The sequence below is a fragment of the Budorcas taxicolor genome, chromosome 11 (genome assembly GCF_023091745.1).
Source record: "Budorcas taxicolor isolate Tak-1 chromosome 11, Takin1.1, whole genome shotgun sequence".
NCBI classification, from domain to species: Eukaryota; Metazoa; Chordata; class Mammalia; order Artiodactyla; family Bovidae; genus Budorcas; species Budorcas taxicolor.
The window spans coordinates 32,312,726-32,326,820 of record NC_068920.1 but is presented as its reverse complement, the minus strand read 5'-3'; the positions used below and the strand labels follow the sequence as shown (position 1 = coordinate 32,326,820).

At 51.4% G+C, this 14,095-nt stretch overlaps 2 protein-coding genes across 3 annotated transcripts; both read left to right on the top strand.

Moving 5' to 3' along the window:
• The first annotated feature begins 205 nt into the window (after positions 1-205).
• On the top strand, positions 206-1,481 carry IER3 (immediate early response 3). The gene is made up of 2 exons (XM_052648870.1): positions 206-452; positions 553-1,481. The coding sequence occupies exons 1-2, from the start codon at positions 243-245 to the stop codon at positions 811-813; spliced, it is 471 nt and encodes a 156-aa protein (XP_052504830.1). The 5' UTR covers positions 206-242; the 3' UTR covers positions 814-1,481.
• Positions 1,482-1,948: 467 nt separating this feature from the next.
• On the top strand, positions 1,949-12,913 carry FLOT1 (flotillin 1). Of its 2 annotated transcripts, none has more exons than XM_052647952.1 (13): positions 1,949-2,103; positions 2,405-2,461; positions 2,799-2,874; positions 2,962-3,052; positions 3,283-3,426; positions 3,564-3,683; positions 3,775-3,870; positions 4,083-4,235; positions 10,025-10,206; positions 10,363-10,408; positions 10,505-10,642; positions 10,890-11,054; positions 12,358-12,913. In XM_052647952.1, the coding sequence occupies exons 2-13, from the start codon at positions 2,419-2,421 to the stop codon at positions 12,385-12,387; spliced, it is 1,284 nt and encodes a 427-aa protein (XP_052503912.1). In that variant the 5' UTR covers positions 1,949-2,103; positions 2,405-2,418; the 3' UTR covers positions 12,388-12,913. The 2 variants fall into 2 exon arrangements, with proteins under 2 accessions (XP_052503912.1, XP_052503911.1); XM_052647951.1 differs by having other exon boundaries at positions 2,254-2,461.
• Positions 12,914-14,095: the final 1,182 nt, after the last annotated feature.

Here is a 14,095-nt window from a genome sequence, read left to right as displayed (position 1 = left end):
CTGGGATTTCACCCGCCTCCACTCACAACTCACACACTCACCACACACACTTGGAGTGCCTACGGTTGGCACTGGCCAAGTCTCCGCCCCCTCCCTTTGCTTAATCTTCGGAATTTCCAGCCGACCGTCCAACAGCTCCCAGTCCAGGGTGGAGTTGAGAAGGACCCGCCCAGTTCTCGGGGTACATAAGTAGCTCTGCGGGACTGCGGGGCCACTCGTCCTTCGGCTCAGCTCAGCGCACAATGTGTCACTCTCGCAGCTCCCTCCCCACCATGACCGTCCTGCGGGCTCCGACCCCGGTCTCCTCCACCAGCCCGGGACCCCGACGGGGCTCCGGTCCCGAGATCTTCACCTTCGACCCTCTCCCGGAGCCCGCCGTGGCCCCCGCTGCGCGCCCTAGCGCCACCCGCGGGCATCGAAAGCGCAGCCGTAGGGTCCTCTACCCACGAGTGGTGAGTGTCTCCGAAGTGGACAGCCCCGGGGGAAGAGCAGGGTGAACCACTGGACGCCGGGGCCCCGATCTGACCTGTTCTTTTTATCACCTCCCCTCAGGTCCGGCGTCAGCTGCCAGTCGAGGAACCGAACCCTGCCAAAAGGCTGCTCTTTGTCCTGCTGACCATCATCTTCTGTCAGATCCTGATGGCTGAAGACGGTGCGTCTGTACCCCTGGCCCCGGAGGACACCTCCAGCGCACCGTCCCCCGCGCCCACCGCTGCAGCCCCGGTCTTCGAGCCCCTTAATCTGACCTCGGAGCCCTCGGACTACGCTTTGGATCTCAGCACTTTTCTCCAGCAACACCCGGCCGCCTTCTAACCGGGACTCCCCACTTCCCCCAAAAGAACCTGAAAAACCAAGAAAACACTGGGTGTACCTGGTGCGCGAGAGCGTATCCCAAACTGGGACTCGCGAGGCAACTCGCACTCAGAACACTATGGCGAAGACGCCGGTCCGAGCCTAGGAGAGACAGGCACCGGCACGCCGGGGCTAGGCCGGGTGGGGAAGTGCGTCGTTAACTTATTTCTCATTGCTCCTAATAATATTTATGTGTATTTATGTGTGTCCCCCTAGGTGATGGAGGGGTGTATGTAATATTTATTTTAACTTATGCAGGAGTGCGAGATGTGCACCTTGCTGCAAATGCAGGTCTCTGGATATTTATTGGGCTCTGTGGGGTTGGTGGAGGCAAGCACCCAGAACTGAGCGAGGCCGGGAAAAGGGATGGAGGAAACCCAAGTCGAGAAGGTGCCCGGGCTGGGAGTCAAGGACGGTGGTGGGTCGCAGTGACACTCTCAGTTCTCCAGCATCTCAACTCGCGAGTCTGTGAAGATTCGGGGAACCGTTGAGAATAAGGTCCCTGGCCTACCATCTCCTTGAAGTTGCCTCCAAGGGGGTGGCTGCGGGGTTGGTGGGCTGTCAGGAGGCTGCTCTGGGGTCGCCCCGTATGTTCTATGAACACAAATAAACTTGATTTACTGTCGGCAGTCATGTGTGTGTCTCTTTACAAGCGGCGGTCCCCCACTTTCAAGGAGCCAGGAGGAGGAGGAGCCGCGGTCAAGTCCCCAGCCGGTGCTCCTCCCCAGACCCCTGAGTCCCTCCTCCCGGAGCCATGGAACTCAGCATCTTGTGACCGGACGCTGTCAGTCGTTGCCCAGTCTGTGGTTTTTCTCAGTTAGTTTACAAGGGGCAAATGCGACGTGAGTCAACCTCCCTCTGCCCGAGAGCGGTACTCACGGAAGTCACGTCGCACGGGGCGGGGCGTGGGGCTGCCTGGGCGGGACTTCCGGCCCCGGAAGGGCGGCTAAGTGTGGCCTCCTCCCCTATACCGGGGCCGCTTCTGCAGCTCTCGAGGGCTGCGGATCTGAGCTGGGCCTGCCGGGAAAGGGGCGGGTCGGACGCCCGAGGCCGGGGGTGGGGTGGAGGGGGGTGGTCCTCCGCGGGGGGCGGGGTCGCGTCTGCAGCAGTAACAGGGTGCGGCTGAGTTGGGGGCGCGGGCCCAGCTCCCAGGGAGATCCTACGCGAGTGGCACCTGCTAGACTCCCAGGCTCCCTACGCAGCCCCGCCCTCCCCGGGACCCCAGCCCGGCCGCCGCCCGAGTCCGGGAAGGTAGGTGGGGGAGGGGAGATGGAGTGGGTTGCAGAGGAACAGGGAGGGTAGCGCAAGGGTCTGGGGACCTCTCCGGGTCTGGAGAGCTTCATATCACTGAAGGTGGGGCGCGGTGAGCGGCTGAGGATCGCTGGCTGCGAAATTTCACAGGAAAAGCCTTAGCGAATCCGGGGTTGCGGAAGAGCCTGGGCCTCGGCGTCTGCACGCTGGGCGGGACTGACTGGAAAGGGAAAGAGTTCGCTCCTGTGGGCTGCGCGGCGCCCCTTCGCATCCGCAAAGGCTTTGTCTCCCCCTCCTCCAGCTCCAGCCTGAGCCATGTTTTTCACCTGTGGCCCAAATGAGGCCATGGTGGTCTCCGGTAAGTATTGTTTTCTGCTCAGCCAGTGAGCACCCCCTGCAGAGGTCCCTTCAGAGGAAGTCCCTGCAGAGGCCTCTTCCCTCTCTCCCTACCAGCTCCCCAGCACCAGGCCTCCTGTCCACCCCACCCACGATGGCTGCATGCCACCCACTTGTGATTATTCCTTGCGTAGCCTTCCAAGGCCTAGACTGCCCCTCGCCCCTGTCAGCTTCCAGCTTTCCTCGTGGAAGTTGCTCCCCGCTCCCTCCCCAAGGTCTGTCTCCCACGTTACAGCTCTACCGCTACAGCTCTACCACGGCCACCGGCCACCACAGCTCACTGCCCTCTCCCCGTGCAGGTTTCTGCCGGAGCCCCCCAGTCATGGTGGCTGGAGGCCGTGTCTTTGTCCTGCCCTGCATCCAGCAAATCCAGAGGTAGGTAGCAAGAAAACTGGGGCAAGGGAACCCCCGTTTTCTCCCTTTCTTCCTTTTCACGCTGTCCACCCCTTCTCTTTCCCTTAGGATCTCACTCAACACACTGACCCTCAATGTCAAGAGTGAAAAGGTTTACACTCGCCATGGGGTCCCCATCTCAGTCACTGGCATTGCCCAGGTGAGGCTTTCAGAGCCTTTTCCCCAAAGTCCACTCCCCCACCCAGCATCTTCTGTGTCCCCAGACATTAAGAATCTTCTGACCATGGCTTTCCCTGTCTCTGCCTGTGGAGCAATTTCTCTGCAAGTCTCCACATCTCCAGGGGTCCCCAAGGCACCTGACTCTCCCTGCCTCTGCTCTGGCTTCAGGAGGCCTTCTGCACACCCTCCCCAACTCTGTTCTGGCTACAGGTAAAGATCCAGGGTCAGAACAAGGAGATGCTGGCCGCCGCCTGCCAGATGTTCCTGGGGAAGACGGAGGCAGAGATCGCCCACATCGCGCTGGAGACACTGGAGGGCCACCAGAGGGCTATCATGGCCCACATGACCGTGGAGGTGGGCCTGAGGGCAGGGAGAGATCGGGAAGGGATGCCAGACTGCAAGGGGCCTAAGAACCCAGCTAATCTGAGGAAGATGGTGGCCAGAGGATCTGAGCACATCCCTTCCTTCTTCCTTCCATTCTGTTATCCCAGGAAATCTATAAGGACAGGCAGAAATTCTCAGAGCAGGTTTTCAAAGTGGCCTCCTCAGACCTGGTCAACATGGGCATCAGCGTGGTCAGCTACACCCTGAAGGACATTCACGACGATCAGGTAAACCTCAGCAGTTGGTCCTCCCTGCTTCCCTGCTCCCATCTGGTAAACCTTCTCTCCTGAGGATTGAGACATCTGCATCTCTCCACAGGACTATTTGCACTCCTTGGGGAAGGCTCGAACAGCTCAGGTCCAAAAAGATGCTCGGATTGGGGAAGCAGAGGCCAAAAGAGACGCCGGGATCCGGGTGAGAGAGCTGGGGGTTGCTTGGTCTCCGAGGGCTTTTTGTGTACCTGATGGGAGAGGGTGTGGCGCGAGGGCCAGTGGAGCAGGGTTGGCAGAGGATGTAGACGAGGCCGGGCCCAGGGCAAAGATGGAGGAGCTCGGTGGAGAGCAAGCTCTCTCCCTTGGGGCTTCTTCTGCCTACTCTGATGCCCTACCCAATCTCTGCATGAACAGGAGGCCAAAGCCAAGCAGGAGAAGGTGTCTGCTCAGTACCTGAGTGAGATTGAGATGGCCAAGGCACAGAGGGACTACGAGCTGAAGAAGGCCGCATATGACATCGAAGTCAACACGCGCCGAGCACAGGCTGACCTGGCCTATCAACTTCAGGTCAGAGTCCCCATGCTGGCCCTGCGGCCAAGCTGTACTTCACTCCCTCCCTGTTCTCCTCAGGCTACCACTCTCTGTCATATCCTGACTTTGATCCCCTTATTTTGACTCTCAGTTTCTGACCCAACTCCTCCATATGAGGAAGATTTAAAAGACCTAAATGTTTCAGCTGAAAAGCAAAGAAAAGGCCTAGAAAGGGGGTGTAGATAGGGCTGATCACGGGCTTGGGGCGGGTTGTGTCCTGGGCAAGGGCACCTGGATGAAGGGTGAACCAGAGCTCAAATCGGTCTGTGCTCCACTCCCCAAGCTGTGCATTGTGAATGGGTTTGCATCTCCCCAGAGGAACGAGTGCCTTTTTCTGATTTGCACGGCAGTCCTCCACAGGCTCACGGCAGCCCTGGTGATCACACAGGGTGTGAGGAAGAGAAACGTGGACTTGGGCTCTGAATCCCACAAAGTGACCTGTGGGGGCCTTGATAATGCAGCAAAGTGTAGTTGATCCTCATTATTTGCAGATCTTGTATTTGAGAATTTGCCTCAATGCTAAAATGTTTTAAAGAGCTAATGCTAAATGAGCACTGGTTTAAATGCTAAAAGAACACTGGTTTCCCTAGTGCTCTTTGTATTGATGACCATTTGCAGACATGCACAGAGTGGAGAAGAATTTCAGTTGCCTGGTAACGTGCCTCTCAGTTGAGGTTGAACAAGATGTTTTTCCCTTCTTGTTTTAGCTCCTGCTGTAAACAGTGTCATTTTTGCAGTATATTCACTGCTACATATTTTGCACTTTTGTGCCCTGTGTTGGTGATTTCACAGTTCAAAATGCCCCCAAGTGTAATGAGTGCCGTCTAGCGTTCCTGAGTCCAAGAAGACTTGATGTGCTTGATGGAGAAAATAATGTGTGTTAGATAAGCTTCTTTCAGGCATGAGTTACAGTGCTGTTGGATGTGAGTTCATTGTTAATGAATCAACAAATACATTACATATGGTGTCTTTACGCAGAAATACATAAAACAAAGATATATAGGACTTCCCTGACAATCCAGTGGTTAAGGCTCTGTGCTTCCAAGTGCAGGGGTCAATCCCTGGTTGGGGAACTAAGATCCCACAATAAGTATTTGTTAATTCAGCGTTCATGGCTACTTTATGAAAACTGGAACTACCATGAATAATGAGGATCAACTGTACTTTGAAACCTTTACCCAATATTATGAGATTCATTTTTGCCAAGAGTTGGTGCAGGCTGAAAGCATTAAGTGTAACACATCTTTAGTTATGATATTAAATCCCTGGGTGGCTTGACAGGTACCTGAGTGTGGCATAGTACTTTGCTGCTCAAAGTGTGGTCTGCCTCCAAGCACATCCCTGGTGAGCTTGTTATAAATACAAAATCCGAGGCTCCAGCCCAATACACCAAATCAGAATCTGTATTTTAACAAAATCTCTAGGTGATTCATGTACACATTGAAGTTTGAGAAGCATTGATTTAGTGAAAACCACCAGCTTGCGTGGGACTTGATCTTCTCAACATGGCTTTCCTTGTCTGCTAATCAAAGGATGGCCTGGTTTGGGTTCTGTTCAACTTTTATTAGACCCTTGTTTTGTGTCAGACTTTGTGCTGCTGCTGCTGCTAAGCCACTTCAGTCGTGTCCGACTCTGTGTGACCCCATAGACATCAGCCCACCAGGCTCCCCTGTCCCTGGGATTCTCCAGGCAAGAACACTGGATTGGGTTGCCGTTTCCTTCTCCAATGCATGAAAGTGAAAAGTGAAAGTGAAGTCGCTCAGTTGTGTCCAACCCTCAGCGACCAGGCTCCTCTGTCCATGGGATTTTCCAGGCAAGAGTACTGGAGTGGGGTGCCATTGCCTTCTCCGAGACTTTGTGCTAGGTGCTGTAAAAATAAGGATTTGTTCAACAGAGATTTATTAAATGCCTACTAAATGCCAGGCATTGTTTTGGAAGTGAGTATATAAGTATGAATGAGATAGAATAAAATTCCTGCCCTCATGGAGCTTTACATTATAATATATGAGACAACTAATAAGCAAATAAATAATCTTCATTGGCTTTAATTAAGTTGTTTAAGTGCTATGAAGAAAATAAATTGGTGGTATTCTATCGGAGGGGTACTCTTGTTAGGTTGGGATGATCAGGGAAAGCTTCTGTGAGAAAATGATAGATAACCCTGAAGATGAGAAACAGCCAGCAATGTAAAGAGTTGCGAGCCAAGAACGCTCTAGTCCAGTGCTGGTCAAATAGAACTTGTGATAATGGAAATGCTGTATAATTTTTTTATTTTAACTTAGTTATATAAGGCAAGTGACTAGTCAGGGGACTAGCACATGCAAAGATCTTGATGTAAAAAAGAGGGGTTGTGTCCCAGGAACACAAAGGAGGTTTCTGATCCAGCATGACTGGTGTGCTGTGAGTGAGGAGAGGCAGAGGGAACCAGATCTCCTAGGGTTTGGGGAGCCAGTATTCTTGCCTGGAGAATCACCATGGACAGAGGAGCCTGGTGGGTTATAGTCCGTGGGGTCGCCGAGAGTAGGACATGACTGAGCAACTAAGCACACAACAGATGGAAACTTAGAAGGAGATTCAAAGCACGAGGGGAAACTATTGGAGAACTTCAGGAAGGGAAGTACTCTGGTCTAGTTTCAGTTCAGTTCAGTCGCTCAGTCGTGTCCGACTCTTTACGACCCCATGAATTGCAGCACGCCAGGCCTCCCTGTCCATCACCAACTCCCGGAGTTCACTCAGACTTGCATTCATCGAGTCAGTGATGCCATCCAGCCATCTCATCCTCTGTCGTCCCCTTCTTCTCCTGCCCCCAATCCCTCCCAGCATCAGAGTCTTTTCCAATGAGTCAACTCTTTGCATGAGGTGGCCAAAGTACTGGAGCTTCAGCTTTAGCATCATTCCTTCCAAAGAAATCCCAGGGCTGATTTCCTTCAGAATGGACTGGTTGGATCTCCTTGCAGTCCAAGGGACTCTCAAGAGTCTTCTCCAACACCACAGTCTGGTCTAGTTTACATTTTTACAAAGAGCAGTCCAGCTGCTGCATCAAGAATTGATTGTCAAAAGAGAACAGAGGAAGCAAGAAGATGAATTAGAAGGTTTGTCAAAGCTGATGAATGACATAAATGCAGCTAATTGCACTCCCTCTTAAAATCTCACTAAATTCACATAGAGTAATTGGGGGAGAAACAAAAGGTGGAGCGAATAGGAACAGAAGGAACAGAAACCATGGCATCGCTGTGGAAGCTGGAAAGTCAGGGCAACTGACGACTAAAGAAGTGTCTGAGACAGCTGAGTGCAAAGCTGCAGGGGAGAAAACAATGAAATGACCCAAGGCACAGAAGTTGTCAGCACCAGGGTCCTCTGGAGCTGGGATAAGTCGGTTGAAATAAGGAGAAACAGGTGAAAAGTGACTTCTCAGAGCTGTCTGCCTCTGAGCGATGCTCCCTCTCCCAGTAACAGGCGTGAAGAGACTGCCTATTGAATGCTGAATACTGACTGCTTCCCCAGCCCCTTATTCCACATGGCTCCCAGAACCCCCATATTTCAAAGAAGAGATCAGAAGATTGCTCTGGGGAACATGACCAACCCAACATGAAAGACTTGAAGGTCCTAGATCAGAGGTTCCTCAGCAGATGAACTACCCGGGTCACCCTAGAGTGAAGCTCAAAGCCTCACCCACGTACCCAGAGCTCCCCTTCAGTGTTTCTGACCTTCCTCCCTGTGAGCAGACAAGCACAGACTCCCTGACATATGAAGGGTCCTGCAACAAGAAGGACAGGCCAGAACCACAAGGAGGGCAGAGCAGTTTGAAGGATATGTGCTATGCAGAGAGAAGAAAGCTTTAAAAGTAATATCCTCAGTAAGATAAAAGAATAATTCATATCCAGCAAATCAGGACATAGGAAACAGAGCTTTTAAAAATTAATAAGGTGGCAGAAATGGAAGAAAAAAAAAAACAATGGAAGAGAAATTCTAATAAATTTGTCAGAAGATAGAACAAAACAGATGGAAAAATTAGGAAAGAATATTAGAGGCCAGACCAGGAGATGAAACAGAACAAAACGGAAGGAAGTCATCAGCGGGAAAAATCAGACATGTTTATCTGACTTTGTAGATTGAATGATCCACCAAGTACCTAACATACTGGATGAAAAACATCTGCCTTGAAGCACATCACTGAAATTTCAGAACACCAAGGATGAAAGAACTAAAAGCTTCCAGAGAGAATGACGAGATCTCAAGCAAAGGGTCAAGCAGCAGAATGACTTCAGATTTCTCAAGAAGCTAGAGGACCATGGAGCAATGCCTTCAAAATTCTGGTGGAAAATTAATAACAGCATAGTAACCTGAACTCAGGGGGCTTCCCTGGTGGCTCAGGCGGTAAAGAATCTGTCTGCAATGCAGGAGACCCTGGTTTGATTCTTGCGTTGTGAAGACCCCCTGGAGAAGGGAATGGCAACCCACTCCAGTATTCTTGATTGGAGAATCTCATGGACAGAGGAGCCTGGCGGACTACCAGTCCATGGGGTCGCAAAGAGTCAGGCGCGACTTAGCGACTAACACTTTCACTTTCACAACCTGTACTCAACTGTATCGTCATTCAAATAGAAGAACGAAATCAAAAACCCACAGAGGCAAGATCTCAAAAAACTTATATCCCGTGTACTCTTTCTGAGGGAACTGCTGGAGGCTGGGTCTAAAGAAGAGAAAGAAGTGGGTGGAAGTGGGGGCTCTAACACAGGAGCGCCATGAGCTGCATGCTGAGGTCAAGCGTTAACTAGTCCAGTTTGGAACAGGTTTGAAATTTTAGGGTCAAAGAGGACAGGGTACCACGTCTAGAAGCCCCCTTCCTCTGGAATGAACACATGGGCCCTTTAAAGGCAGGGGCTCCATCTCTCATGTGGATATATCACAGGCAAGATGGTGCATGGCTAAGCCAGAGCAATGAGGCAAGAAGTATGTTCTTCCTCCAGACCTCTGCTCACTGACTTGTTGGCAAGAGCCTTCTGACCCCTGTACTCTCCAAGGAATAAGAAAATGAAATCTGCCTAAGTAAGAGGAAGTAGTCTATGATGTATACATAGCCTTGTAGTTGCTTACAGTAGCCCTGGAAGGATACACAACAAGCTGGTCACAGTGGTGGTTTGAGAGGAAGGGAACCAACCAGGTGGCTTGAGAAACAGGTGGGAAGAGATCTTGCTTTGCTTTTTTTCTTTTGAATTTGGATGACCTACAAAAGATAAACACACACACACTGTCCCCCTATTCCCCAAAAGCTGGCGAGAGGCTATTCAGAAGCCAGTCGCCAGTGGCTTGCACTATGATAACCACTGCACTGATGGAGAGAAATGGCTGGACTTGGAGGTGAGGGATGGTCACCATGCATGCAGTGTTCTCCAGGCGCTCATACTCTACAGGAAGACTTGGTGGAGAAATAGGGGGTTGGGGAGCTCAGTGGAGGGATGCTTCACCTGGCCTGAGGGCAAACAGAGGCTGGGTTGCAGCCCTATCCAGCCCTGAAGCTAGCTAAGACTGTCTGGGCAACAGCCCTAACCATGGATATTGGCTCTGTTGGGGGAGGACCAGAACCCTCCCCAGGCCATACCTCAGATCTGTCCCAGAAATGGACTGCACTGGGCAGGCTGAGCCCACAGAGACCAGCTGCACATGGTGTGCTCTGTGTTAATATCCTGCCCTGGAGCCTTGGCCCTCCCTGCTTCCCAGGTGCTTGCTCTGCAACTCTGACTCTGAGCATCCCTCCTACGCAGGTGGCCAAGACGAAACAGCAGATCGAGGAGCAGCGGGTGCAGGTGCAGGTGGTGGAGCGGGCCCAGCAGGTGGCAGTGCAGGAGCAGGAGATCGCCCGCCGGGAGAAGGAACTGGAGGCCCGCGTGCGCAAGCCGGCGGAAGCCGAGCGCTACAAGCTGGAGCGTCTGGCGGAGGCAGAGAAGTAAGCACCCCTCCCTGCCCCCCTCAGGGTTCCTTCACCATCTGGGCGTCCCCAGACAAAAAGTTGAGGCCTTTTCTACCTGTCCTCCTTCTGCCGAGTCTTTCTTCCAGAGCAAGGGCTCTTCTTCAGCTACCCCCTCAACTCCCGTTTGCCCAGGTCCCAGCTGATCATGCAGGCGGAGGCAGAAGCAGAGGCTGTGCGGGTGAGCTAGCCAATTGCTGGAGGGAGTGGGGTGCTGCTGCTGCTGGGGTCTCTTGTCCTCACCTACTGTACCTCACGTGTCCTGTACCCTCCTCAGATGCGTGGGGAAGCAGAGGCCTTTGCAATAGGGGCCCGAGCCAGGGCCGAGGCTGAGCAGATGGCCAAGAAGGCAGAGGCATTCCAGCTGTACCAGGAGGCTGCTCAGCTGGACATGCTGCTGGAGAAGCTGCCCCAGGTCTGGGGTGGGGGTGGGGGTGGTGGAGGGCATATGAACAAGAGCAGAGGAGGGACAGGAGGGAACGAGGGGCCGGGGAGAACCAGGCTAGGGGCCATGAATTAGGGGTGGGAATTACAAGCCAGTGACCAGAACAAGGAAGGGTGATCCTCACAAAAGTGAAGAACAAGGTCTTAAAACCCAGAGTAAGGAGTCTTAGGATGGGTGTGGTGAGACCCTGGTGCTGAGTGGACATCTTACCTACTAGGTGGCGGAGGAGATCAGTGGTCCCTTGACCTCAGCCAATAAGATCACACTGGTGTCCAGTGGAAGTGGGGCCATGGGGGCGGCCAAAGTGACCGGGGAAGTGCTGGACATCCTGAGCCGCCTGCCGGAGAGCGTCGAGAGACTCACAGGCGTCAGCATCTCCCAGGTGAGTGTTTCTAGGGTGGGGCTGGGAGCCAAATTGCCAGGTTCCTGTGGCACATGACACAGCTGGCCCAGCATGGGGCTAGCACCCAGGAGGCCTGGGGCTGCTGACGTTTAGTTATTGCTTTCCGTGTGCCAGACAGAGTGCTAAGCTCCTGCAGAAATGGTTTAGAAAACTTTTTAAAATCAAACTTCCTTTGGGGTGTGTAGGGTTTTACAAAGTGAAGAAACTGAACTTTCAGTTTAGCCCATGTCATTCATACATGGTGAAGCTGGGCTTCAAACCCAGGCCCGCTGTCTGTAGAGCCTGTGCTCTTCTTGGTCAACGTGTGTGTGTGTGTGTCTGTGTGTGTGTGTGTGTGTGTCTGTGTGTGTGTCTGTGTGTGTGTGCTCTTCGTGGTCAACGTGTGTGTGTGTGTGTGTGTGTCTGTGTCTGTGTGTGTCTGTGTGTGTGTCTCTCTGGCTCTGTGTATGTAGCTCAGTTGTGTCCAACTCTATCCAACCCTATGAACTATAGCCCACCAGGCTTCTCTGTCCATGGAATTCTTCAGGCAAGAATACTGGAGTGGGTTGCCATGCCCTTCTCCAGGGGATTTTCTTGATCCAGGGATCAAACCTGGGTCTCCTGCATTGCAGGCAGACCATCTTCTGGGTCACCAGGGAACTAACCCACTAGCAGAAGGAACTGGTTACAGCCTGTTAATGTTGAATTCCAAGGTGTATCATTGCTTTCCTTGGTGCCTGTTTAGTCACCTGTTGGTTATGGTAGGGATCAGGGAGTGGGATCTGGAGCCAGACTGTTGTGGTGTGAATCCTGGCTGCAGTGCATGCCAGCTGACCTTAGACAAGTTCATTTTCTCTGCACTTATTTCCTCACCTTAAAGCCAGGTCAATTAAAAGTAACCACCTTGTTGAATTGTTAAGGGGATTAAATGGGTAAATACTTGCAGAATTTAGTGCCTAGCACATAGTACTATATGAAGAGTGTGTTAAATAAATGCCTATGTAAATAAAAGCACTGGGCTTAATCAGTGACCTTTAAGCTGGGTTCCTTGGAGTCTCCCTGAGGGCTGCATTGTATGATTGGGAGCTGAGGGCCTGTACAAGCAGAGATCTGGCCCCCTTCATCCCTTTCTTCACTCATGCAAGAATTTGAATGACTGCTTGGCAAAGGGGATGAGATAGGGTACTAGGAAAAACTAGAATACTTCTCTAAGAATGTCTTCCCTGCAGCCCATTCGCCCATATAGGAGCCTGGGATAACAGGGTACCTGGTTCACACAGTCACCACTGTTGTTTTTTGCTAGGTGAACCACAAGCCTCTGCGAACAGCCTGAGCCCTGGACCTTCGTGATGCCCCATCTCATAACTCAAGTTGCCTGAATGGTCCCGTTACTGCACGCACTTCAGCTGGCTCCCTGAGCACATCACCTCTCCTTGCCAAATAGCCTGTGCCTTGCCTTGGAAGGGAGTTGTTCCCTTTCCCAATCCCATACTGCCAAGACTGCCAGTCCCCTAGGGCTCCCATGCCTTCTGATGACCCACCCCCAACTTATTTAAATTAAGCCTGTTGTCCAGAATTCTTCTCTGACCAAATCTTGAGGGATGGTCTGCAGGTCTCAACTTTGTGAAATAAATCAGTAAGTACTGATACTTAGTTCAGTGTAACGAATTCAAAATGAACGCTAAAGTGTAGCTTTCTCTCTTGCAGTCAATGTGGTTTTTACAGTGGGAGTGAAGTGGCAGTTACTTGTATACTGATAAGAGTTGTAGAATACCCCCACTCTACCCTGAAGTTCATTACAATCAGAAAAGCATCCTTAAGTAGAAGCAGTATCAGTAATTAACGTTAGTCCCTAGAATTACTGAAAATAAAGCAAAAAGGGAAATTTGAGACTGTTAACATTGTGCTCTTTGTAGCATGAGTTATTAGGTGGAACACTAAAGTGTCAGTTTAGAATGGGACTATGATATGACACCACCCCTCCCCAGGTGACTTTTGCCTTAGGCCGAGAAAACCCACATACCCGTAACTAAAAAGGAACTCTGGAGGTACTGTGTGTTCCAAGTGGTAAATAGTGTCTGTGCATTTCCCAAGATTCTTCTGGAGCACTGTTAAAAAAAAGACTTCAGAGGTCCAACCCACTTTTGGTTCAGTACATCTGGGCAGGTGGGAGAATCTGTTTCTCTGAGTTCAAAGGGATGTTCATCTGGCAACCACTTACGACATTCACCTCATTTCTCCTTTCTATCCCTAGATCTCCTCAGATCTGAGCCTCTATCCCACTTACTAAGACAGGGTACCAGGGATTAAGGTGTAAGGATATTCTCACCTGTTTATAGGGAGCAGAGTATATTGTGTAACTGACCTGGAGCCCCATGCCTCCTCCACCAGCAATCTTTCCCTGAATGAGCACACGTGTCGCGAAGTTTTTTTCAGGTCCCATTTATTTTTGGCTCTTGGGGCAATGTCATCTTTTCAATATGAAAAAAAGCAGCAAGTTCAACACAATAGAAATCTGAAGTGTAGAATAGGACAAAATCAAGAGGTGGGGAAGCAGTAGCAGAAGAGATGAGTTGTTTGCCAAAAGACGGCAGGTGTTCTGTCCCCTCTCTGGGGAATGACATTTAGGTGGCAGCACATACCTTTCCATATAGGTACAGAAGGGGCTGACATATTTTTTTTTTGGTAAGAAAAGATGGGGTGGGGAGGGGCTTCCTAGAGGCTTAGAGACCAGGGCTATCTCTTACTTCTCTTGACCCCCTTTCTCAAACAGGGGAAAGGAGGGAATCCAACGTTATTATGAAGGAGATAAAGTGGAAGAGGAAGGGATTCCCACTTGATAGGGTAGGGGCCAGAAACTTGCAAAGGTAATAGCTCAGGACAGAGCTTGTAAGGAGACTGAAAATGAAGATAATACTGTCAACAGCTCTGCAGAAGCTGAGAGGAGCGGGGAGATACCTGGCACCTAGGACTTCAGTACCCTGGATGCCCCTTTCCAAACCCAACCCTTTCTGGTAGGGACTTCTACCCGCTGCTCACTT